This window comes from Bos javanicus, chromosome 29 (genome assembly GCF_032452875.1).
Source record: "Bos javanicus breed banteng chromosome 29, ARS-OSU_banteng_1.0, whole genome shotgun sequence".
NCBI lineage: Eukaryota > Metazoa > Chordata > Mammalia > Artiodactyla > Bovidae > Bos > Bos javanicus.
In genome coordinates, this window is record NC_083896.1 from 24,722,259 (window position 1) to 24,748,320 (window position 26,062).

Here is a 26,062-nt window from a genome sequence, read left to right on the forward strand (position 1 = left end):
TTTTTAAACTATAAAACCAACTTTGATGAAAAAAAGACTTTCTCATAACATCAAAGAATAGCTAAAACATTTTTGGATATAAAATAATTATTGGCTCAAAATGAACTGAAAAAACTCTTAAAGAAATCATATAATCTTTGTACGTTGATCTGAGCAAAGTATTTAAAAGAATCAGGTTGAAGAGTCAAAGTTTACATGACCATAATCTGTTTCACAGTTTCTGACGATACGGTTTTCAATAAAAATTTTCATTTTGAAGATATAGTTAGTATTTTTTAAACCATGTAATTAAATTTTAAGATGATAAAAATACACCTATAATACCTATGTAAATTTATACGTTGGTAAGGAAAGGTCCACATTTTGTTAACATTCTAAGTCTCCTGGTAAAGGTATATACTGTAAACTTAGTGTTAATACACATTTAGAAATTATTTAAGAAAAATTAATGTATTTTAGTAATAACATTTCTGGCTACATTGTAGGTGTTTTCACATGTTATATCTCACTAATCTATATAATTAGTCTTCAACACAGAAAGAATAACCATTTTTCTTAAAGCAGTTAATTAGTCTGCAGTACTTATTACCTAGGTAAGCTGAACAAAGTAACAAACTATGGAGTGGCAGAACCAAATGTGAATCTAGATTTGTCTAACTTTTCTAAAACATCTACTTATTTCTATTAGAGCAGGCTGAATCTTTCAAGACAGGTACACCATCAGTTTCTTCATTATTTTTCTCACAGGAATATAAAATATTATACCAAATGATCATCTTATTTCCATCTAAATTGAGTGTTAAGAGTCAGTGAGAGGAGCAGGGCATTTCACTTTTATCTATGAAGATAAAGTTGAGTGTTCTCCATTAATTATATAAGTAACAGTGAAGAGTTTATAAAGAAATATCACTATGTAAACATGGTTTCCTAATACTCTCTCTTCTCAACTTTCTGAAGTCTACTGACTTATTAAAACAGATCTATTCAACAGACAGATTCGATAGACTGTCAAAGGCAATAGTCTTTTTCATTTATCACAAGTCTGGTAATTAATTCATTAGCCTGCCAATCAACCACACTACTAGAGAGATTTGTGAAAGTAGAATGAAACAGCTTACCGTGCACAATGATGTCTCTGTGATTTTTAGGGTAAAATCTGAAGAAAATTCCAAATCTGAGACAGATGTCGTATGACAATCTATATGCTACCCATGAAAAAAAAAGAGTAGAGGGAAGGATTTAGTAAAAATAGTAAAAACAAAATCAGAAACACATAAATATTTCTTTTTATGCAAAAAAATTACTGTAAACCAATGCTATGCAAACTTTAATCACCCACACTCCACTTTGGGGATTATTTCTAAACTTAAGGGCTACTAGCACTAATATATAATTATATCTTCTTTTAATCAAATTAGTATTTTTTACTTAGACTTGTTATATGAATAATATATATCAAATCATGGCTCTGTTGTGCTAAAGTTTTTTCTAAGATAGATTAAGATACTCTCAAATAAAAAGTGTTTTCCTTGTTCCAACCAAAATCATTTTGTAAATCACCAGTGGTACACATTCACAATAAATTATGTGGTAAGTCAATCTTTTTTGTAGGAAATGCCAACTTGAAAACATATGCTATTTAGAAGAACAAGATGTTTTAGAATTCATTTTTGTAAGTGCATTTGAAGTTTGTTAGACATTAAGAACAACCATAACAATTCCAAACAATGAACAAAATCAACTATGAAGATTCACTTCAGGGAAAAAAATGGCCAAATATCCTTATTTTCCTGTTCTGTCCTAGTTCAAAGCTTTCTCCATTTCACTATGGAGAGTAGATGGACTTGGGTACAGCAGTGTGACCAAAGGATGCTGCGCTGTGAAGGCTGTCATTGGCATTTGGCTGACCATGAATAGGTTGTAACACAGTGAACACAATTCACACGACTACTTGAGGCATTACTCTATTTTAAACAGTGAGAAAATTTTAAAGAAGCTACATTGTGGTTGCCTTTTATTTATAACAGGATTGGGGAATACAGAACAGGCAACATTTACCTAAACAAACAAAAAGAAAAAGGATATGTACACTTTTTAAACACCTTGGTTTATCAGTCCTAAATTTTCTATTTCAACTATCTTATTTACCCATAGCATTTTGGGGAATTAAGCCAAGAAATAACTAGAAAGAGAAATTAGCACCACGACACGGGACCTTTCTCTTTCTGTTCCATCTTAAGACTGAATTGGCTATAACCATACACCCTTCCCTGAGTGGAAGAATCCAAATAGATCCTTTACACTCAGTGTACCAGGGCACTGAACAGTCCTATAGTCATTAACCATGCTATATTTTTTTTTCTTAAATGAACGCAATTTTAATCAGCTTGTTTTCTTGTTGAGAAACTTTACATATTAAGACTTTATCCACTTAAGAAAATTAATGAACTTTTACTGAGTATCTACTGAATATTTTGTGCCAAGAATAATTATTGATACTATGAAAGTAACAGTGTGACTAAAAAGAGACAGTGTTCTGAATTTAATACTAAACAAGCTATATTTATTTAATTATACAATTGAAATAGATAAATTAAGGAGTCTTTCACCAAAACCAACAGTACTATCACTAACGGCAAAATTACTCAACCTATGCAAATTCGACATAGCAAACTGTCAATAAAACTAGAGATTAACATGGTGAAAAATATAAAATTTAAAACAGCAGGGTTTTAGTCTCATGGACATAGTCACTATAATTACTTAATCTGAACGGAGGAAATCTGAATGAGAAGTTAAACTGTGTGAAACATACATGAATGAATAACCTGGCTGTAAATAAGAAGCTTCGAACTAAGGGCAGGAGGTGGTGGTAAAGCAGAAATGACACTACAACAGGACTTTCTGCCTTTACTAAGTCAATGATTCAAGCCTTCAGTGTAAGAAACTTTACTACATAAAGAGAAGTGATTCCAAACGGATGGCACAGTCAACTGGTAAATATTATGACATCAAGTTGCTTTAATTAAAATGAAGAATGATTAGTTTTGAAGACCCATACTTAAAATCAATTCATTAATTTGAAATACTAACCTCATAAATGAAAAATAATAAAAAGCCACATCGTTAAAGAAAATTAGGTAAGTACCCACCTTAATACTACAGGCGTCTGAAATAAGTGTCTTTGGATCTAAAATATCCACCACAGCCTCCGGAATGACTGCCTTCTTCATGCAGGACATGTTGAAGCCATAGACGTCATCCCAAAAAGCAATTCTATCAGCATGCTTATTCATATCACTTACTGCCACAAGGCTGATAGTGCAAATATCAGGGTAGACTGTAACAAATAAAACACCCAACAATTTAGTGTTATCTGCCTTTATAACAAAATATAATCATTAGGCTAAACAGAAATACCAAATCCAAAGTAGAGATTACTAGCAATTGATTACTAGCAATGGAGGGTAGTAAGATTAAAATAAGGATTTCAATGATGAGCTCCTATTCAAATTATTTTAAAAGGATGACACAATCTTGAAATTATTAATATTAAACATGCTAACTGTAAAGAGGTACTAGATTTTTACCTTACATGTTCTTTTGAAACGTGTAAAGACAAGTCATTTCTAAAGATGTTATGTGACATGTAAAGAAAATTATGGGACAGAATTTTATAGTTGTGCAGGAGACCAGTTCATATTACCCTCTCTTATTTATTATAAAAGGTAAATATTTATGAGCACTAAATATGTGCCAGTAAGTTACTCTAATTTACAGACTGTGGATACATGACCCTACTCAAACTTACATTTATATAATTTTGACAAATAAACTGACAATTATTTGTGATGTAATAAATACTAAGAAAGGGGAAGCATAAGGTACTAAGAGACCTAAAGAAAAAAAAAACCCAGCTAACTCAGGTTTGTTTATGGCAGGGAAACAAATTATTACGATGAGAGCTGAAGAACAAGTAAGTTTGGAATGTTTGGGGGGGAGGGGGAAGATATGTTCTAGGTAGGGTGGGCAGTGGGCACCTAGGGACATAGTACACTCCAACTTGAGAGGAATAAGTAAGGAATACTAAGCTACAAAGCTAAGTAAAACCAAAAAAAATAAAGCCAGGGCTGAGTAAACCACATTAATAAACTGGACTTTATTCTGAGAATAAGGATAAGCCAGTGAAAAATTTTCTGAGGAAGCACCTGGTCAAATTTTGGTTTCAGAAAAGCCACCTGGAGTGCAATGTGGAGAATAAATGGTAGGAAGCAAGACTTAAAGAGGCACTTGTAATAATTCAGCTGATCTGAAGCAGAGTGACAGCTGTGGGAATGGAAATGAGGAGATACAGTCAAGGTAAGTTTAGGAGGCAGAACTTACAGACTGTAAGACAGGCTGGCTAAGAAAGTGAGAAAACAGGAAAGAGGCAAGGATGACACGATTTATACTTAGTGACTCGGCAAACTATGGTACTAACCAGGGAAACAGCAAATAAAATAAGGGCAGATTCAAGAGGAATATGGGAGTTTAATGCTTAGACAAATAGGTAAAAATATCCAAATACCAGCTGACACATAGGCCTGGATCACAAAAGAGGTGATCTGGATTCAATACCAAGAGAGTAAGTGTTAAGAGAGGTAGGGGAATAGTGTGTTCAGAGAGACTCTCTTCTTTTTTTTTAGTTTCGGCTGTTCTGGTCTTCATTGCTGTGTGTAGTTTCGGAGAACAGAGGCTACTCTCTAGTTGTGGTGAGTGGGCTTCTCACGGTGGGGGCCTCTTTTGTTGCGCAGCATGAGCTCTAGCTCAGCAGTTGTGGCGCATGGACTTAGTAGCTCCATGGCATGTACGATCTTCTCGGATAAGGGAATGAACCTGTGTCCTTTGCATTGCCAGGGGGATTCTTTACTACTGAGCCACCAGGGAAGCTGAGAGAAACCCTCTTCTAGTAACAAGTAAAAGTCTACAGCACAAAAATTTTAAAACAATACTGATGCTTTTTGGACTAACAATAAAATTAACTTTGTCCTTCAAATGTCAACATTTAGGGAATTTGCAAATTAAAATATAAAGTACACATTACTGTATCAACACACTGAAAGGAAGTACATGTGTGCCACAGAAACAAATAATTTCACTATTATTAACTTCGCCTTCAGACTTAAACATCAGAGAAATAACCCTCCTTCCTCCAAACTTTCTCTCCACAGCTGTAGGAATTTTATTATTCAATGACAGCAGTACTAAATTATCTTCTAAATAAAGCCCATGATAAGATCTGTTGACAACAAAGCAACTGCTTCTTCCAAACCTGACATCTGAGATACCCAGAAACAAAAACCTGGTGCTATGATACTGATACGTTTCCCAAGTCTTGTCTAAAGCAGCAAGTGAGTCAGGTGTGACAGCTCCCCCGGGCTGGAGTTGACTGCTGGGTAACCTGGATTACTTCTATTTTCCTCTTCCTCCACTAATGTGGTAAGCCTCTTGACTTGTGTTTAAATTTCTGACTGACATAAATTCTTCAAAGTAAAAGATATGCTACTGCAAACGGTGATTCAGCAAGAGTTATCTGCTATAGGAAAGGTATGCATGTTTAGTTTCTGAACCAGGTCCTTATGATAAGGAACACTGAAGAAGAAATAGAAGCAACTTTAGATATCTGGGTCAGGAAGATCCCCTGGAGAAGGAAATGGCATCCCACTCCAGTATTCTTGCCTGGAGAATGCCATGGACTGAGGAGACCGGTAGGCTATAGTCCATGGGGTTGCAAGAGCTGGACACAACCTAGCAACTAAACCAAAATCAAGTTTTTTATGTACACTTTGTCAGACTTAATATGACCATCACAGAAGCTTTCCAACATTATGTCCTGTAGTTTCACCCTTAAAGAGGAACATAATAGATCAGGGGTCAGCAAACATTTTATATAAAGTGACTGTATTAGGTTTTGTAAGCTATATGGTCTTTACTGAAACTATTAATCTCTGGTGTGCTATGATGTAAAAGCCCCACAGATAATTATAAATACATGAGCATGGCTATTTTCTAATAAAACTTTATCTACAAAAATAAGCAGGACACTAGGTATCAGTTCAGTTCAGTCCCTCAGTCATTTCCAACTCTCTGCAAACCCATGGACTGCAGTCCTGCACACCAGGCTTCCCTGTCCATCATCACCAACTCCCGGAGCTTGCTCAAAATCATGTCCATCGAGTCAGTGATGCCATCCAACCGTCTCATTCTCTGTCATCCCCTTCTTCTCCCACCTTCAATCTTTCCCAGCATCAGGGTATTATCAAATGACTCAGTTCTTCGCATCAGGTGGCCAAAGTATTGGAGTTTCAGCTTCAGCATCAGTCCTTCCAATGAATATTCAGGACTGATCTCCTTTAGGATGGACTGGCTGGATCTCCTTGCAGTCCAAGGGACTCTCAAGAGTCTTCTCCAACACCACAGTTCAAAAGCATCAATTCTTCGGTGCTCAGCTTTCTTCATAGTCCAACTCTCACACCCATACATGACTACTGGAAACACCACAGCTTTGACTAGACGGACCTTTGTTACAGGCAAAGTAATGTCTCTGCTTTTTAACATGCTCTCTAGGTTGGTCATAACTTTTCTTCCAAGGAGCAAGAGTCTTACGGATATTCCTAATACAGATGAGGCAGTGTATAATTCTTCTATTTTAGAATATTATTAAAAATCTAGTGGACTTAAAATACTATCTAGCCTTTTCTAGAAATGTCCAAAATCAGGCACTGAATCAAGTAATATGATGTACTCATTAGTAATAGCATTAAGAAATAAGGATAACTTTTCCACTGTTTTTATAAGGAAAAACTCAGTTACTAAACTAATTAAAAAGCAATTCTGATATTAGAGAAATGCAAATCAAAACTACAATGAGGTATCACCTCACACTAGTCAGAATGACCATCATTAAAGATTCTACAAACGATAAATTCTGGAGTGGATGTGGAGAGAAGGGAACCCTCTTGCTACTGGTGGGAATATAAATTGATACAGTCACTATGGAGAACAGTATGGAGATTCCTTAAACAACTAGGAATAGAACTACCATATGACACAAAAATCCCACTACTGGGCATATACCCTGAGAAAACCATAACTGAAAAAGATGCAAGTACCCAAATGTTTGTGGCAGCAATTTTTACAACAGCCAGTACATGGAAGCAACCTAGATGTCCATCGACAGATGCATCTTACAGAAATCGTGGTGTGTGTGTGTGTGTGTGTGTGTGTGTGTGTGTGTAATGGAATATTACTCAACTATAAAAAAGAACACATTAGAGTCAATCCTAATGAGGTGGTTGAACCTAGCCTATTATACAGAGTAAAGTAAGTCAGAAAGACATTGTATATTAACACATGCGTATGGAATCTAGGAAGACAGTACTGATGAACCTATCTGCAGGGCAGCAAGGGAGACAGAGACATAGGGAACAGACTTGTGGACGCAGCTGGGGAAGGAGAGGGTGGGACGAATCGAGAGAACAGCATGGAAACATATATATCACCATATGTAAAATAGATAGCAAGTGGGAATTTGCTGTGTGACACAGGAGCTCAACTCAGTGCTCAGGGACAACCCAGAGATGTGGGATGGAGAGGGAGATGGAAGGGGAGTTGAGGAGGGAGGGGATACGTGTATATCTGGGGCCGATTCATGTTGATGTATGGCAAAAACCAACACAGTACTGTAAAGCCATTATTCTCCAATTTAAAAAAATTGCTCACACAATTAGCAGATTATAGGAAGTAACAATAACATATTTTAACTGTTAAACAATTTAAAAAATATGTTGGTAATAAGAAGAAACAGACTAAAGAGGAATATGATTTAATTTTTTGAAGTTTATTTTTCAAGCTAATTATCGAATATATTTCACAAAGATATAAAAAATCATGGCCTCTGTATGTGTTAGAATTTAGAAATAAGTTTTTATCTTTCAGTTAGTAAGATATATGAATATTCATGAAAGACCTACTATCAGTGCTATAGGTCAATTTGATTCTTTATCCACCTCCTCACAGCTGGCTAACATTTTGGGCCACCTGCCAGAATCCTGACTAACCCTTTACCTTCACATTCTGACACATTTGTCATCTGATTTTTGTCAGATGGAAGCATAATTGAATAATTATTCCCTCTTGTAGGTGAAATTAACAAAGCACTGACTGGACAAAAGCCTTCTCTTAGCAGACCATTTATAAATTCATGGCTTTGACATCTGTGTCCTTCTCGATTCATTGCCCAGAATTCATTTGTCACTAGAACAGCTCACATGGTGAACAGATAAAGATGGGAACTCCTTTATCCCTTAGAAATGCCTCACAAACTTTTGAACACTAAAGGATAAGACTGAGACGCATGAAGAAACTACTCCTAGTAAACACTAGCATCATTGTTTGTATGTAAGTAACCAGAGAAGGAAAAGGTTTATAACAAAAAGGAGATAATAAATAAGTCAATATAGACTGTTCTTTTCACAGTATATGAACCACATAGAGGAAAACTTCAGTGAAATAATAGTCAATGATAAAATGACTATCATACATCAAGGAAAATGTACTACTAGGTAACTACATCATCAAATAATCGCAGAGTTTTAAAACATTAATTTCAATTTATATAATAAGGTTATCTTAAAAATCAACTGTTTATTCGGAAATTGCAACTTTTCTCATCATTAACTTCTAATAAATACTGACTGGGTCCACTCTAAAGCTTAGCTAGGCTAAATTGTGGCTGTAATATACACTGAAAAAATTATACTAAAAAAGGTAGAAAATGACAGTACTGCAATATCACTGAACAAAACCAAAATAATAAATGTGGGCAAAATGAATCTGAAGATGAGGAAGTACACAGTGAATTATGGAAATAATGAAGGAAACCTCTAAGCACTATGACACAGACTCAGTGACTGATTATACTGAGATAAGTTATGTAAAAGTACTAGACAAAAGACAGGTGAAAATGCCTAAACTGATTGCAAACTTTTATAATGTATAAACTTAACATGAATCTCATGTTTATCAGCTAAAACTCAGGAGTGGAATTAACTTTTATTGAGCAACTACTTTATGTCAAGCACCTCATTTAGACTTTTGACTGATTCTATAAAGCTAGATTATAATCTTCATTTTTAAGATAAGGAACCTGAAGTTCAAAGGAATAAAGTAACTTTCCAAAATTACTGTTAATCAGCTAACTAGGTAACTAGTCATCTGATGAAGCAGGAATTTAATTCGAGGTCTGACTGCAAAATTTTGTGCTTTCCATTATTCATGATGCCACATTTTGTGCTTTTCAAACAGAGAAAAAGTAAAGAGGAACTCAACTGCCCTAATGAGCACCTGTTGGAAAAGAATGAGGAAAGAGAAAAGTGTTGAGGAAGATTAGAGATAATAAAAACTTCAGGGCAAAGTGAGGAAAATGGGAATGTTCTGCCTTACCCATTCCATCTGAGTAAAGGAATAAGGTGATAAAGCAAAAAGAGACACTAAAAAGGAGAGCAACCAAGCAGAAATGGGGGAGGAGTCAATACACTCTAGAGTTCAGCTTGCAAGGGAAAGGCATTTGTAAACCTGGAACTCATAACAGAGGCAATTTCTTATTAGCATAGACCAGGATTCCAATGTATGTATCTGCCACTCTGTTCTGCTGCCCTCTTCTGAACTGTGCATGAGATTTCCTGTTATGAGACAGATCTGCTTTCTTTTACAGAAGCTGAAAATGAGAAAAAGTTGCTTTCCCTCCTTTGCAAGTTAGGCACGAGTCCATGACTGAGGCTCCACTAATGATACACACCTAAATCTCTGCCTACTTTTCAGAGGCAGCAATACCTACTACTGTGTATTGTTGCTGTTTACTTGCTAAATCATGTCAGACTCTGCAATCCCATGCACAGTAGCCCTCCAGGCTCCTCTGTCCATGGGATTACCCAGACAAGAATACTGGAGTGGGATGCCACTTCCTTCTCCAGGGCATCTTTCCGACCCTGGGACCCAACCTGAGTCTCCTGCTAGGCAGGCGGATTCTTTACCACTGAACCACCACAGAAGTCCACTACTATGTACACCTTAAATAAATTTGAAAAACAGGATGATTCCCCAAGTTTTGGGTCAAAAGTATCTGATGTGGTTTTTGGTTCCAAAGTATCCGGAATTCTAATAAAAGGTCCCAGACATTGTGATGGTCTGTCAAGGTCAGGAAATGACGACTTAGGAAACGGCTGTCTTAAAACTCTGCTTTGCATAAACAAAGTTCTCAACTTGATAATCCTGACAATTTATAAATTAGAGAAGCGGTACACTGAGAAGGACCTCATAAGGAAGTTGAGTTTTGTTCTGACTGTATGAGAGGGGAAGAAAACTTTCATTTTCCTTGTAATGAAAGGCAATGAAAATAACATTCTTTTCCAATACCAGAGAAGATGTCTCCTTTAATGGGCCTCTACATTTCTACGCAACATTATAATTTTACAAAACCGTTAGCAGTTCTGAGGATGTTTCAAAGAAACAAATTATTTCTTCATGCTCCAACAGTATTAATTAGTCCAATTCTCGAGGATGCAAACTCTGATTACGACTAAAAGTGGAGTCTGCTAGGCTTCTACAGATAAATTTACTATTTTCCCTTTTATAATGAGAAGATATTTCATGGGGGAGATTCTCAGAAACAAACAACTTAAGTATGCCATTCTTAACCAAATTTTCAGATTGTTTACGTATTTTATATACATCAACCTTTTCAGTAGCTATGAAGATGGGCATGATTTTGCTCCTTAGTGCTAAGCCCTATTTTTATGAATAATTATATATTTTGCCCATATTCCCTTTTGTTAGGTATCAATAATGTAACTGTATTTTCCTCTTTGCTTGAGTATCTTTTTTTTGTGCTGACTTTTCTATGTAATTTTAAGTATACCACAGAATCAGGGTTTCTCTTGTGTTCCAGCGTAAAAATTTTTTTCTTTTATAAATTAGTTTAGTCCATGTACATTATTGATATGAAAACTTTTCTTGTTCCTATCATGTTACTCTGTATCTATAGTTTTTGTTTTATTGTTTTTTAAGCAGTTCAACTGCACAGTCTTTTTCCTTTTTTCTTAAATATTCTTTTATTTACGAAGTCTGCCTTTTTTGTGCTAATAGCTAACTTTATAATTACAACCTTACAGAATATCTTCTGTTTCTCTTTTTAATAGTATTTACTAATCTCCTATCACGAGTAATGATAAACAGTGTATTTACTTGGTTCTTCCCTTTCCTGTCCACTTCTTAATCACCCAATTATTTTTTAGTTATAGAGAGATACATTGATAATACTAACAAAAATTACAGAAGTGGGCATAAAGTTAGTACATAGCTTTATTTTTCAAAACAGCTAGAAATCATATTATATTATGATTCATTTGACCTGACGGAGGTAATACTGCTTCATTTCTTTTTAAGTCAATTCTACTGAGGTAAAATTTATATGCAGTAAAACTCACTCTCTTTGCCCTTTTCGGTGTATAATCCTATGTGATTTGATAAATACTCCAGTTATACAATTACCACCACAATCAAGACACAGACAGGACTGATGACCACAAGCCTCACCATTCAATTTGAATCAACAGTATCATTTTAACATTACCTTTGTAGTACTAAATGTACTTATAATGCTATGATGTGAGTTGTCCTTTTTAAATGACATAAAACAGCCAACCTTTGAACAATGAAATAATGAATTACATAAATTCCTATTAAAGATAAATCTGTGTAGGTATTTTGACACTTTTAGTGTATAAAACATTTATATCTATGCTTCAATCCTAAAATATACATTGGTTTTCAAATTCAGTTCAGTTCAGTTGCTCAGTCATGTCCGATTCTTTGCTTAATTTCTTGTAAAAATATGCACTGGTCAGGATCTAACATTTTCCTGGTGTTCCTCCTGAGTTTTTGGTTGGTTGAATGTAAAACACTACGTTTCTGATATACAATTGGTAAACTGATAATAAGCAGAAAGTAGTAAACCCACTTTCAGTAACTTTACAAAACTTAAAAAAAATTATTTTATTTTTAATTATTTTATTTGGCCTCACCACATGGCATGTGGAATCTTAGTTCCCCAACCGAGGACTGAACAAGGGAACAAGGCAGTGAATGCACCGCGTCAGCCTAACCACTGGACTGCCAGGGAATCCCCACCAAGTTTTATTAGTGATAACAGCAGAAAATGAACACCTCTAAAGTACTGTGGATTACTTGGTGACTAGGAGAGTGACTACTTAAGCTATTGGCTGACTATGTTTTATGAAGGCCTTGCCATTATATATAAAGTGAGACACAAATTGAACTAAGATTCCTGTAAAAATAAATTGTGGTCCCTTCATGCTTATATAGTCTTCAATAGTCTGTTTCTCATAATTCAGTTATTCTTTCTTAAATCTTTACACTACTAATAGCTTACTAAATCTTTCATTAAGAAAAACATAAAACTCTTATTTGCAATAAAAGAATGAGCATCTAGATGACCAATGATATTCATCAAAGCATGCTCAAATACACAAAATAGGCTAAACCACTTCATGTTACTCATTTCTGTCTTTCCTACTTTTTTAATTCTGTTGACAAGTAACATTCAATAGCACCACTGATGCAGTTGAATGCTGACCTCTCTTTAATACACCCCTAGAATATCTGAGTGCTAAAAGCAGCTATATAAAAATATGGAAAGAGATAGATTTCTGTGTCTCTACTTTATCCCTCCGATGATGGAAAATAGCTCTGCCACTGTTTCAGCTACAACCTCTTTATTCACATGGCTATAAGTTCTTAATGAATTTCATCAAGAATTCAATTTAAATGTATTAAACTGCTGTCAGTCCCTCAGTAAGATCAATGAACACCACTCAGGGAGGTATGGAAACAGTTTTCTGAATCTTCCCCTGAAACAACTTCAAGGCAAGAATGAGATTCAATAAAATGCACTTTAGTAAAGAAACAACAAGGAACAGTCAATAGAACATGAATACTAGAGTCTGGCAGATCTGTGTTTAGAAAAACAAGTTCAAGGCTTGGATATTTAAATGTACCATCCAGGACATCTATGTTTCTAAAATCTCAAAGGGCTGTTGTGACGATTATATGTAATACAATAAATAAAGGTAGACTGTATTATTTGGCTGCTAGTAGACAAAAGTAGCGGAGAAGGCAAGGGCACCCCACTCCAGTACTCTTGCCTGGAAAATCCCATGGACGGAGGAGCCTCGTAGGCAGCAGTCCATGGGGTCATACAGAGTCGGACACGACTGAGTGACTTCACTTTCACTTTTCACTTTCATGCATTGGAGAAGGAAATGGCAACCCACTCCAGTGTTCTTGCCTGGAGAATCCCAGGGATCGGGAAGCCTGGTGGGTTGCTGTCTATGGGGTCGCAGAGAGTCGGACACGACTGAAGTGACTTAGCAGCAGCAGACAAAAGTAGATAATATTAGTTTCTAGTCATTAAATATAATTGTCATAAAAAAAAAACTGCAATTATTACAAGATATAGCCAATTATTACAGGGTAAAATATATCTAAAACATTCTAGCCATATTCATGTCACAGATCAGAAACATATCTTGCAATGGTTGCAGAAAATACAGCGATAAAATGAGAGCATTCTGCAAAAGAAAGGCAATCCACTTAAATGCTATTATAAAAAGACCTCAATTGTCCTGGAGAATTTTCTGTGCACTTTCTGTTTTGGCCTTACTGATTTTTACTGCCAAAGTAATTTCATAGAACACGAATGCACAGGAGGCATACGTATGCTCAAGTGCTTTTATGATATCAGTTCAAAATGTATCCTCCTTTTCATCTACTTTTATATAGCAGTTTTATCAACTATACTCTGACCACAGAAATGACTTACTAATTCTAAAGCTTTGAGAAAGGGAAGGTCCAGGGAAAGGTGAGTGAAGGGAGACAGATGCTATTCAACTCAGTTTTAATGATTCAATGCAATAAACATGTATTATGATCTATCTATAGTCCAGGAGCTGTAGAGCTCAGTAGAAAGCCAAAGATGAGCAAAACATAATCCTGAGGACACTCTATTTGTATACAGCTGTTTACAGCAGAAAGCCTATAAAACACAATCTCACCAAGTATGCAGATAATGTGAGTGAAAGTTCACTACAGACATGAAAAGGAAGCCTTCCACATTTATTGGGATCTATTTAAAAATACTGACTGGTATGCGGTGCTTTATAAATTTAACAGAAACCAATATTTAAATGTTCCTGTTAAATCACAGAGAAGACAGGTTTATACATTTAGTGAAGTCATGGAAAATTTGCTACCAAAGTGAATGATTTCCAACCTAGTATGAAACATTCTTTTGGGGAAAAACAACAACTAAATGTCATAAAAACAAACAAACAAATCAAAAGACTCAAGTGTTCACGAGAATAGCATTAACTTGGGAGTCCTGCATATCTTATATTAATACAATGTTCTACTACCAACAGTGCACTAAACAAATGTCTTAAAGCTTCCTCTAATGGAAACATCTTTCATCTCTATTGGGAACTTTCTCAGTCATGCATAGTTTATTTGAAATCCAAAGGTTCATTTGGTTCTGCCAGACTAAAATTAGATTACTAAAACTAGAATTTTATACTCACCCGATCCTCCTTTTGCCAAGTATTTGTTCTTTGCATAAAGGACAGAATCTAACATAGACTCAAAGAGAAGAAAATAGCCCTATATAAATAAAAAGGAAAAAGTGGTTTTCAGAAATGTGCAATATCATAAGCAGATAACTTTAAATATCTAGGCTAGTATTTCAGCAAAAAATAATTTTTTGTCTCTACCATATAATAGTCTTCAAAGTTTGAAATTACCTTTTGCAGGAAATTCCCCATGTAATAATTAAATCAAGCCAGGGTACTAAGTGGATCGAGAATGTTTATTACAGTAGAATGTAATGAACCTTCTCTACCTGTGCTTCCACTTCCTAGACTATTGTTTCTTCCCCATTAAAAGCAAAGTTTCACATAGAAATTGCTAATGTATTGTATAACTTCCTGGAATACTACAGTATGAATCTAGACCAATTGTTCTATTTGCCCCCAGAGAACATTTTTGATTGTCACAACTATTTAGGAGGTAAACATCCTTTACTGATAAACATCTTTTACTGACACAGGATGGCCCCCCAAACAAACAAATGTCTGATCTCAAATGTCTATAGGGTTAAGGCTGAGAAACTGGTCTAGAATATCTTTTCCCAAAGTTATTTTCTGCCCAAAGACATTCTCTTTGAAGAGTTTTTTTTAAAAAAAAGAGGGCAGGGGACTTTTAATCAAAGAGGTGAGGAAGATCAGATGTTCTATTCTCCTCGGAGAGATTTATAATGCACAACAGCACATTAACAAGTTCTGAAAAGTGTTACAGTGAAGAGTATGGCTGAACATATTTTAAATAAGTATTGTCCCCTTTCTGACTAGAGACCTTTCTTTTCCTATGTAACATATATCAACATCTTGCACAACTCTGTTGTCTGAAACACACTGCGTGAAACTTGGCTCCAGTGCACTCCAGATTCTGGAGAACACCGCTGACTCCTTCACCAAAAAAGGATAATCACAGCACAAATGAAAAGATAACTCACCACTTCAGTAAGTCCCCTACATATGAACCAGTTCCATTCTGAGAGCACAGCTGTAAGTCCGATTTGTAAATCCAACAAAGTTAGCCTAAGTAACAAGCTAACACAACTGGCTATATAGTACTGTACTGTAACAGGTTTATAATACATTTCATACAAATAAAACATAAAAAACAAAAAATTAAGGAAACATTTTTACTCTTACAGTAAAGCAACTTGAAAAGTACAGTAGTACAGTGTGCTAGCTTGGCACACTTGAATCTTTCAAAGTTCGCTACTTGAAGGTTCGTATGTAGGGGGCTTACTGTATCGGTGTCACATACACAGCACATTCTAGTAGTATGCTACACAGTTTATTATAGAAATGATAAAGTAATTATAAGTGAGAGATCAAAGCCAGTTTCTATTAGTCTTCTTCTGGGGCCTATCTCCCAATAGCCCTGAACAGTAGGGAAAGTTAAGTCTTCAGTACAGTGCTTATTAGCACACAGTAAACACTATTATTGCTAAAGGTGAATGAATATGAGTGTTACCCTCACTCAGCATTGTGAAACAAAACTGTTTTCATTCATTTGCTCTGTGCACAAATTAAGTGTCTAATAAAATCAATATACAACACAATGAACAATGTTTCAAAGGTTTCTGCTGCTACTGCTGCTAAGTCGCTTCAGTCGTGTCCGATTCTATGCGACCCCATAGATGGCAGCCCACCAGGCTCCCCCATCCCTGGGATTCTCCAGGCAAGAACACTGGAGTGGGTTGCCATTTCAAAAGTTTCTATACAACCAGAAAAACCTGTAAAACCAGAATGCGTAATTTTCCCAAGAGATTAACAACAAATTTAAATTTACAGAAAATACAGCTCTCCTGTTTGAATCACTTATAACGGAACCTAATTAAATTGCTGCTAGCAACTCTACACTGGCATTTACCTTTTCCCCCCAACTCACTAATTTATTGATAAGAAAATAACTGCCTACAAAACACAGACTTAGCAACAAAACTCTTTTATTAATGTGTTTACTTAGGAAAATTAAGGATTTGGACTTCCCTAGTGGCTCAGACAGTAAAGACCTGCCTGCAATGGAGGAGACCCAGGTTCAATCCCTGGGTCCAGAAGACCCCCTGGAGAGGAAATGGCAACCCACTCCAGTATTCTTGCCTGGGAAATCCCATGGACAGAGGAGCCTGGCAGGCTACAGCCTGTGGGGTCTCAAGGAGTTGGACACAACTGAGTATGCATGTATACATGCATGATAACAAAAGCGACAATAACAACGGTATTCTGTATCATAGTGCTGTTGAGAGATCTAAATATGTTAATAAATGTAAAAGGGTTTACAGCAGTAAATCTTATCAGTTTAACTAAATAAGTACTTAAAATTATATTTGTAAAGGCTACGGAGATTTTTTGAAATTATGTTTAATACATTAGAAGGAAGGTTTACCAGATTCTTCAGAATCATATAGTATTTACTTAGTGAATGGTCCTTTATTCAAATCCTTGAGTCAGAACTAAAATTCCTTTTCTTTTTTTCCCCAGGAGTCACTTTTTCCCAGACTATCCAAGACTATGTATATGTGTGTGCATACAAAAAATAAAAAGACTCTTTTTAAAATCCTTGAAATTTCTTTAAAATTCATAAACAAAATTTTAAACCCAATCAAAATAATCTGATCAGGTTGGCCAAATTAGTGCCAATTCCAACTTCAAGGTTCTCAGAGAGATTTTTTTCCCCTGGGTTAAAAATGTCAACTTTTCTTAATCCTCTGAAGTTTGGTATTTATACTTAAAAGAATTTCCTATATGTCTACTTCTATTCAAAATAAAAAATATCAATAAGCCCTTTTCCACATAACCCATGATGATTACCCAGAATCCTGATCAAACAATATTAGAGAGAGCTTCTGAGGTTCTAACTATTTAAACAACATAATTTTCACATTAGAGAAATCAGCACCAGTGAGGTTAAGTGACTTATTTTAGGATATGTAGCTGGAAAAATAACTCTGGACAATCTTCAAATCCCATCATAAACACTGGCTTTAAGATTCAATTCCAAATGCTGCTAACCAAACTCAACCTGAGATAGAGGGCAAGCAAACAAAAGAAGGATAATCATCCCTCGAAGCTTGAACATTCTTTCCTAGATGCCATGCCTTTATGTCAAAATTTTTAGAGTGAGCCACCATTATTAGGTAGGAGAATTTCTGAAAGCAAATAATCAAATGTTTTTGTTGATACATGTAAAGGATTTAGCACAGTGCCTGGCACAGAGTTAACACATAAAACCTACTAAAGACTGTATCACACGACTCTCTTTTGGCAGAAGTCATATGGGGTCTACTACTATGGGATAGAACTGGGCTACAACAGTAGAAGCAAAAGGTTTTCTTCTTTCCCCATTCCTTCCCCCCCCCCTCCTTTTTCTCTCTTCATTGGTGTATAATTAAAAACAATACTTTAAATCTATTTCTTTAACTTTTTAAAAATAATTTTATTTTGGTTGTGCTAGATGTTCACTGCTGCACTTTTCCCTAGTTACAGCAAACAGGGTCCACTCTCCAGCTGTGGTGCATGGTCTCACTGTGGTGGCTCTGTTACAGAGCACGGGCTCAGGGGCAGGGGGGGTGGGGGGCTTCAGTAGTTTTGGATCCTGGGCTCTAGAGCACAGGCTCAACAGTTGTGGCAAATGGGCCTAATTGCTCTGTGGCATGTGGGATCTTCCCAAAACAGGGATCAAACCTCTCTCCAGCACTGGCAGGCGAACTCCTCACCACTGAACCACCAATAGACCCTATATCTATTTCTGATAATACCTTTCTTCATTTCTGTAGCAAGATATTTGAATGGACATGAACTTGGGCAAACTCCAGGAGATGATGAGGGACAGGGAAGCCTGGCTTGCTGCAGTCCATGGGGTCACAAAGAATCAGATACGACTTGGCAACTGAACAACAAGTAAGATATTTCTAGTGTAAGTATACGACAAGGGCTCTATTCTGTCAGAGTACTTTTCTAAACTTTATGAACTAGCAAATCAGTAGAACAGCATTTCTTCAAAACAACAACGGATTACACATATTCATATTTAGCCTACCTACTAAATATGCCACATTATTATTATTATGGTCTAATTTTGCAGCTAGTGGGCTCTTAGTTCCCCTATCAGGGATCAAACTTAGGCCCTGGCAGTGAAAATGCTGAGTCCTAACCACTGGCGTACGTGCGTGCTCAGTTGGGTCTGGCTCTTTGCAAACCCATGGACTGTTTAGTCCACAAGGCTCCTCAAGACATGAGATTATCCTGGCAAGAATACTGGACTGGGTTGCCACTTCCTCCTCCAGGGGAATCTGCCTGACCCAGAGATTGAACCTGTGTCTCCTGCACTGGCAGGCAGATTCTTTACCACTGAGCCACCTGGGAAGCCCCTCTAACCACTGGACCACCAGGGGAAACTCAAGCCACATTATTTAATACTTGATGAAGACTGACAATTTTACTAGTCATTTATTTCACTTAGTATCTGGATATCTGTTCAACTACTACCTCCTCAAAAAGGATTTTCTTGATTCTCCATATTAAATATCTTCTTTCCCCACCAAACTCCATCTCTTTATTCTGCTTTGTACTCCATCATGGCACTTGAACGAAAACTGGTTATTTTTAAATGCTGTTTTGCTTTCTAAAATTAATTTTCAAATGTTAATAGTGGTAAATATCACCACAGTAATATTAAGTGTCCTTTATGGAATATCTTATTTAATTCATCCCTAAAGCACATGTTATTATTTTCATTCAGCTGACAAGGAAACTAAGGCTTAGAAATGTTAAATAACCTAAAATCATAAGACTTAAAAAATAACAGCTCACAGTTAAAGAAACAGAATGAGTCAGAATTTGAATCCTTGTCTATCTGACTATAGAGGCCAAGTTCTGAGTAACTATTCTCTGTTGCTTCTTGCTGATTTACCTGAGTAAAAGTAAGACTTGGTATTCATATTATGGGACTTCCCAGGTGGCTCAGTGGTAAAGAATCCCCCTGCCAATACAGAAGATGCAGGTTTGATCCCTGGGTCAGGAAGATCCCCTGGAGGAGGAAATGGCAGCAGTGTCCAGTATTCTTGCCTGGAAAATCCCATGGACATAGAAGCTAAGTGGCTACAGTCCATGGAATTGCAAAGAGTCAGACATGACTTATCACACACATTTGTATTATATTATACTACATTTGTAATTAAGGACTCAAGTGTTCTGAAATAAAAAATACCCAGCACATATTAAACAAGATTAGATTTACAACAGGTACCTGATTGATAATATTTCAGAGTGAAAGCTTAGTTGGCAAGTGGCTGTTCGCCAGCATTCACTGTGAAAAATATTACTTTAGAAAATCCATAAATATATGTAGAAACAAAACTTAATTGTGAGATAAATTAAAATGTCTAGTTAAGTATATTAGCAGATAAAAAGATTCATATATGGACTGCTTGCAGTTATTGTCCTTTCTTGCAACTTTCCACTTTGCTAAACTTCATTTTACTATAGGCTCCCTACGTGACAGAATGGGCTTTAATTTCCTGGGAATTGTCCTTGGTTCTGAACCAAGTCATTTATTACTGATATCAGAAGGCTTTGCTCCAAATGCCCTGCTTGTCTGCAGTGTGATTCAGACTGTAATTTCACAGGCTGCTGCCTCACCTGTAGGGGTGCCATCTGGAAGAGAATTATACTCCATACTTTCTCCCATGATGCTCATGGAGCACTCTTCTTCCCAAATTGACATTCATTTTTTAAAATTAAAATTTGCATTTACACTTCAAAAATTAATTACTACTAAAGGAACACACTGGATCAAATCTGGAACTAAAAGAGCCATTAACATTATTCACTGAAATAGGAACCTTATTTTAAAATGCCTGTTCATGTGATACCTTCAGAATAAGGTGCTTCTCCTGACTCATTTTTTTTTTTTTCAGTTCAAATAACTCAATTACTGATACACTCTTAGGCAGAACTAACTAGTTAAAAAAGTGAGGCTAGGGGAAAGCAAAAATAAAACAAAAAGCTAGTCTGTAGAAAGTCTAGTGACAAACAGGCAATAATATGGATTTAAAGATAAAAATAAAAGATTATTCCAAAAACTAAACAAGCCTATAAAATCTAATCCCAAATTCTTTTTCATATTCTTTTCCATTACAGATTATTACAAGATACTGAATATAGTTCCTTGTGTTATGGGCTTCCGAGGTAGCTCAGTGGTAAAGAATACTCCTGTCAACGCTGGAGATGCAGGTTCAATCTCTGGGTCAGAAAGACCACTGGAGGAGAAAATGAACCCATTCCAGGATTCTTGCCTGGAAAATCCCATGGCAGAGGAGCCTGGCAGGCTACAGTCTATAGGGCTGCCAAGAGTCTTACGTGACTGGGCGTGTGCGTGCACACACCTTGCGTTATACAGGAGGCCCCTGTGGTGTATCTATTGTATATACAGTAGTGTGTATATGTCAGTCCAAAACTCCCTATTTATCACATTCCCCCTTTCCTCTCTGGTAACCATAAGTTTGTTTTCTATGAGTCACTGCTGTTTTGTAAGTAAGTTCACTTGCCCCATTTCTTTTAGACTGCACATATAAATAATATCATGATTAGCTGTCTTTATCTGACTTACTTCAGTTACTATGATAATCTCTAGGTTCATCCATACTGCTGCAAATAGCATTATTATTTCTTTCTTTTTTATGGCTAATATCCCATTGTGTGTATACACACACACACACAGTTTTTTCTTTTTCCATTTATCTGTCAATGGACATTTAGGTTGCTTCCATGACTTGGCTATTATAAATAGTGCTGCTATAAACACTGGGGTACACGTATCTTTTCAAATTAGAATTTTCTCCAGATTTTTTAGCCCAAGAGTGGAATAGCTGGATCGTATGGTAACCCTATTTTTAGTTTCCTAAGGAATTTTCATACTATTCTCCATAGGAGCTGCACCAATTTCATTCCCACCAACAGTGTAGTAGAGTTCCTTTTTCTCCATACCTTCTCCAGTATTTTTATTTGTAAACTTTTTGATAATGGCCATTCTGATCTGTGTGAGGTGTACTTCATTGTGGTTATGATTTTCATTTCTCTAATAATTAATGATACTGAGCATTTTTTCATGTGCCTGCTGGCCACTTGTATGTCTTCTTTGGAGAAAGATATATGTGTATTTCTGAAACAATATTCCCAATCCCCACAGTGATTGAAGAAAATTGTGAATTTTAACTGGATATTCTACTTATAAAAATAATTACTTGCTAGCACTTTTATTAAAGAGAATTATTGACATATTAAGTTACATTTATATAACAGGGTAGTCATACAATATTCATAAGTTATAGATATTTGAGACTACAGGAAAGATGAACTCTATTAACAGTATGATTCAAGGCTTGAAGAACAAGATCACACTCTGTTTCCTGCAAAAATGCATTTTAGGAGCTACTGATCCTCTGAGTTCAACAATACCAGAAGAAAGAAAACAGACCATCTAGTTAGATGCATCAGTAAGCTGGTTGTCACCCTGAGAGTCATTTGCTAAAGCTATTATAAACTGAATAAACTGGGAAACAGGAGATAAAACCTATCATCCAGCCAAAGTGAGGGACAGAAGAGGAAATGACCCTAAATAACAAAACAGAGACAACCAAATATATCTGCAGAGTAAATATAAACTTAAAATCTCATCTGCTGCCACCTTGCCCCCTCCCTGCCAACCCAGTTGAGAACCGTGGTCAAACATGTATCTCCTCCCCACCCCAACACCATTTCCAATAATTAACTTAAGCTAGTCCTCTTGTTAATTCACCACGCTAATTTACAATGTCCAGGTGACAAGAAAAACTTCAATCATTTAAAAGTAATTCTGCAACACACTTTGTTGGTAAGACTGAAAAAACAGGAATTCTCATACTACTGTTGGCAAGAAAGCAGAATGGTAAGATAAGTGCTAAGAAGAATTTGGTAAAAATTGTTAATACTGCATATGCATTAAGTCTTTGACCCATCAATCCCACCTCCGGGAACATGAAATAAAATGAATAATGTATAAGAATATGCAATACATTATTATTTGTAATAGCAAAAGAATGATAGACATTTTCATGAATGTTAGTTATTTACATTACATTTATCTAGACAATGGAATATTATCCAGCCATAGAAAAGAATGAGGAGTATTTCTCTATAATGATATAGAATGATGGTCAAGATATAATTTTAAATTAAAAAGCACAAAGCATAGAACAATAGAGTGTGTTAACTCTGCATAACACAAGGGTAAAAATGTAAATATATACATATCTAATATCTCAAAAATAAGCCAAAAGCTAAAAAGGAAACAAAAATTTATCTATTAACTAATGGGCAGAAGAATGCAATCACTGAACTTTTTTGTAATTAAAACATAAATTTAAAAAGAGAAAAAAGAAGCAATTCTTCCAAACTGAAGAAAAAGAAAACAAATACATCTGAAGGTACGTCAGGTTGGTTACATAACCAAAGGAAACTAATTACTTCAAATAACTTTGTGTGTGTATGCTCAGTTTTGCCTGACTCTTTATGACTCCACGGATTATACCCCGCCAGGCTCCTCTGTACATGAAATTTCCAGGCAAGAATACCGGGGCAGGTTGCCATTTTCTACTCCAGGGATTGAACCCATGTCTCTTGCACCTCCTGCACTGGCAGGCAGATTCTTTACCACTGCGTCACCTGGAAAGTCCCCCTCAAGTAACTTTAAAACACAGTATTTAGACTATATATTTCTCATGAGATATATATTCTAGGACAAAAGAAAATATAAGGAAATCATAAATGAAGTTATAAAACTTCATTTACAAATTCTGTTACTAGTAAAATTCATGTAAAATTTTTGAAACTATTATACAGATATATGATAGAACAAATAAGCAATTATTATTCTAAGAATCAAGATTTTTCTACAAAGAGATACAGTATAAAATTAAAGAATTAAAAATTCCATAATCTTAAATTGGAAATATCAGTGTAAACTCATGGCTTTTTTAATATTAAAAAAAAATAGCTATATCTGTCTACTAAGAATAACATACAACGAACCCAGACTGTGATCTCTAGATACTGTTTCCCAATGAAAGAATCAGGATTCTTTGGTTCCTTCCAAGTTTAGGCAGTATAAAGTGACTGTAAAGAGTTTTATACTATCACAAAGTATAATCTGAAATATAAACATACATTTTTTTCTTCTCATCATTATACCGAGGATAACTAGAAATTGTTAAAGGGATCTAAGAGGTTAATTCAAATGCTTATCATTAGCTAAACATGGGCCAATTCAAAAATCAAAATAATAATTACAATGGTTCAAAACACACCAAACATGAGTTCATAATGACACTGCAAACAAAAACAAAAAAAACCCCTCCAAAAATCTCTTTAGAAAATGCTGCAGAATAATTCATTATTCTAAAAATGTTAGGTAGAAAATATCCAGCATTTATCGCCCTTTCAACTATAAGCTATAGTTCATAACCAAGTACTTGATGAAAGTACTTAGTAACAAATAAAGAAAAAATGATAGAATACCACAATTTTGTAACTTCTAATGAAATAATGAATCTAAGAGATCATTTTCAATGAATTTTAAACTCTCTAAGTCAAACACTGATAGGGAACTTTTTTTTCCTGTTCTGAATTCCAACTAAGATCCTGAGAACAGAAAAAGGGAGGGAAGGAAGGGGAGAGTGTTCCAACATGACAACCCCACTAAAGCCACATGGAACAGAGAGAAATGTTGTGATGGGCAAGTGGTGACTTCTGAGAACTAAATCCATGACTAGTTTGTATGATTCAATTTTAAAAGAACTGAAGAATTAAAACAAACAAATCCAATTAAAAAATGGGCAGAAGATCTGAATAGATATTTTTCCAAATAAGACATACAGATGGCTAACAAGCACATGAAAAGATGTTCAATACTGCTAATTATTAGAGAAATGCAAATCAAAATCACAATGAAATAAATATCACTCACATCTGTTACAATGGCTATCATCAAAAAGTCTACAAATAAAAAATGCTGAAGAGGATGTGAAGAAAAGGGAACCCTTCTACACTGTTGCTGGGAACGTACATTGGTGCAGCCATTATACAAAACAGACTGCAGGCTCCTTAAATTACAAACAGAACTACCATAAGATCCAGCAATTCCACTCCTGGGTGTCTATCCGGAAAAAACAGAAACACTAATTCAACAGGATACATGTACTCCAACGTTCACAGCAGCACCATCTGTAATACTTCAGACATAGATAGTGAAGGACAGGGAAGCCTGGAGTGCTGCAGTCCATGGGGTTGCAAATATCAGACATGACTTAGAGACTCAACAACAATAAGACATAGAAGCAACTCAAGTGCCCAGCACTAGATGACTGGCCTAGGAAGATGTGAAACACACACACACGACTATTACTCAGCCATAAAAAATAATGAAACACTGCCATTTGCAGCAATGTGAACAGACCTAAAGAATTTTATGCTTAGTGAAATGTCAGAGAAAGAAATACTATATAATATCATCTATCTGTGGAACCTAAAAAATAGCACAAATGAATGTACATGTACAACAGAAATAGACTCACAAACTTGTAATCACCAAAGGGGAGAGAAAAAGGAGAAGGGACAAGTTAGGGGTACAGACTAACAGGTACAAATTGTGAAGTGTTAGTCACTCAGTCCAGTCCCACTATTTGTGACCCCATGAACTGTAGCCTGCCAGGCTCCTCTGTCCATGGAGTTCTCCAGGCAAGAATACTGGAGTGGGTAGCCACTTCCTTCTCCAGGGGATCTTCCTGAACCAGGGATCGAACTCAGGTCTCCTGCATTGGCAGGCAAATTCTCTACCGTATGAGCCACCAGATACATATAAGCAACAAGGAAATACTATATAACAGATGAATTATACCCATTATCTTATAGTAACCTGTAATGGAATATAATCTGCAAAAATCATGAATCACCATGCTGGAAGTAACACAATATTGTAAATAACACACATATTTTAAATAGCACAATATTGTAAATCAAACTATCCTTCAATTAAAAAAAAATATCTAGAGAAGAGGCTATAAAAAATGGATGAGTTTAACAGATGGTGAAAAATAACTTCAGAAAAAAACAGGTGGACTGAAAAATTATCCAGAGTGCAGTTCAGAAAACCAAAACATTAGAAAATATGAAAGAGGTGAAGAGGCATGGAAAGTGGAGAAGTCTAATAAGTATACAATGGTAATTTTAGAAAGATTTATTAAAACAAGATACAAAAAACTCAAACCATAAAGAAGTTTGATAAA

At 35.7% G+C, this 26,062-nt stretch overlaps 1 protein-coding gene across 1 annotated transcript in view; it reads right to left on the reverse strand.

Moving 5' to 3' along the window:
- The window catches only part of PRMT3 (protein arginine methyltransferase 3), a 132,538-nt gene that overhangs the window by 49,556 nt on the left and 56,920 nt on the right, over window positions 1-26,062 (reverse strand). Inside the window, exons 11-13 of the mRNA XM_061406206.1 lie at window positions 14,694-14,772; window positions 3,153-3,340; window positions 1,119-1,205 (exon numbers count right to left, since the gene is read on the reverse strand). Coding sequence (XP_061262190.1) covers window positions 1,119-1,205; window positions 3,153-3,340; window positions 14,694-14,772 — 354 coding nt within the window. The remainder of the gene's footprint in view (window positions 1-1,118; window positions 1,206-3,152; window positions 3,341-14,693; window positions 14,773-26,062) is intronic.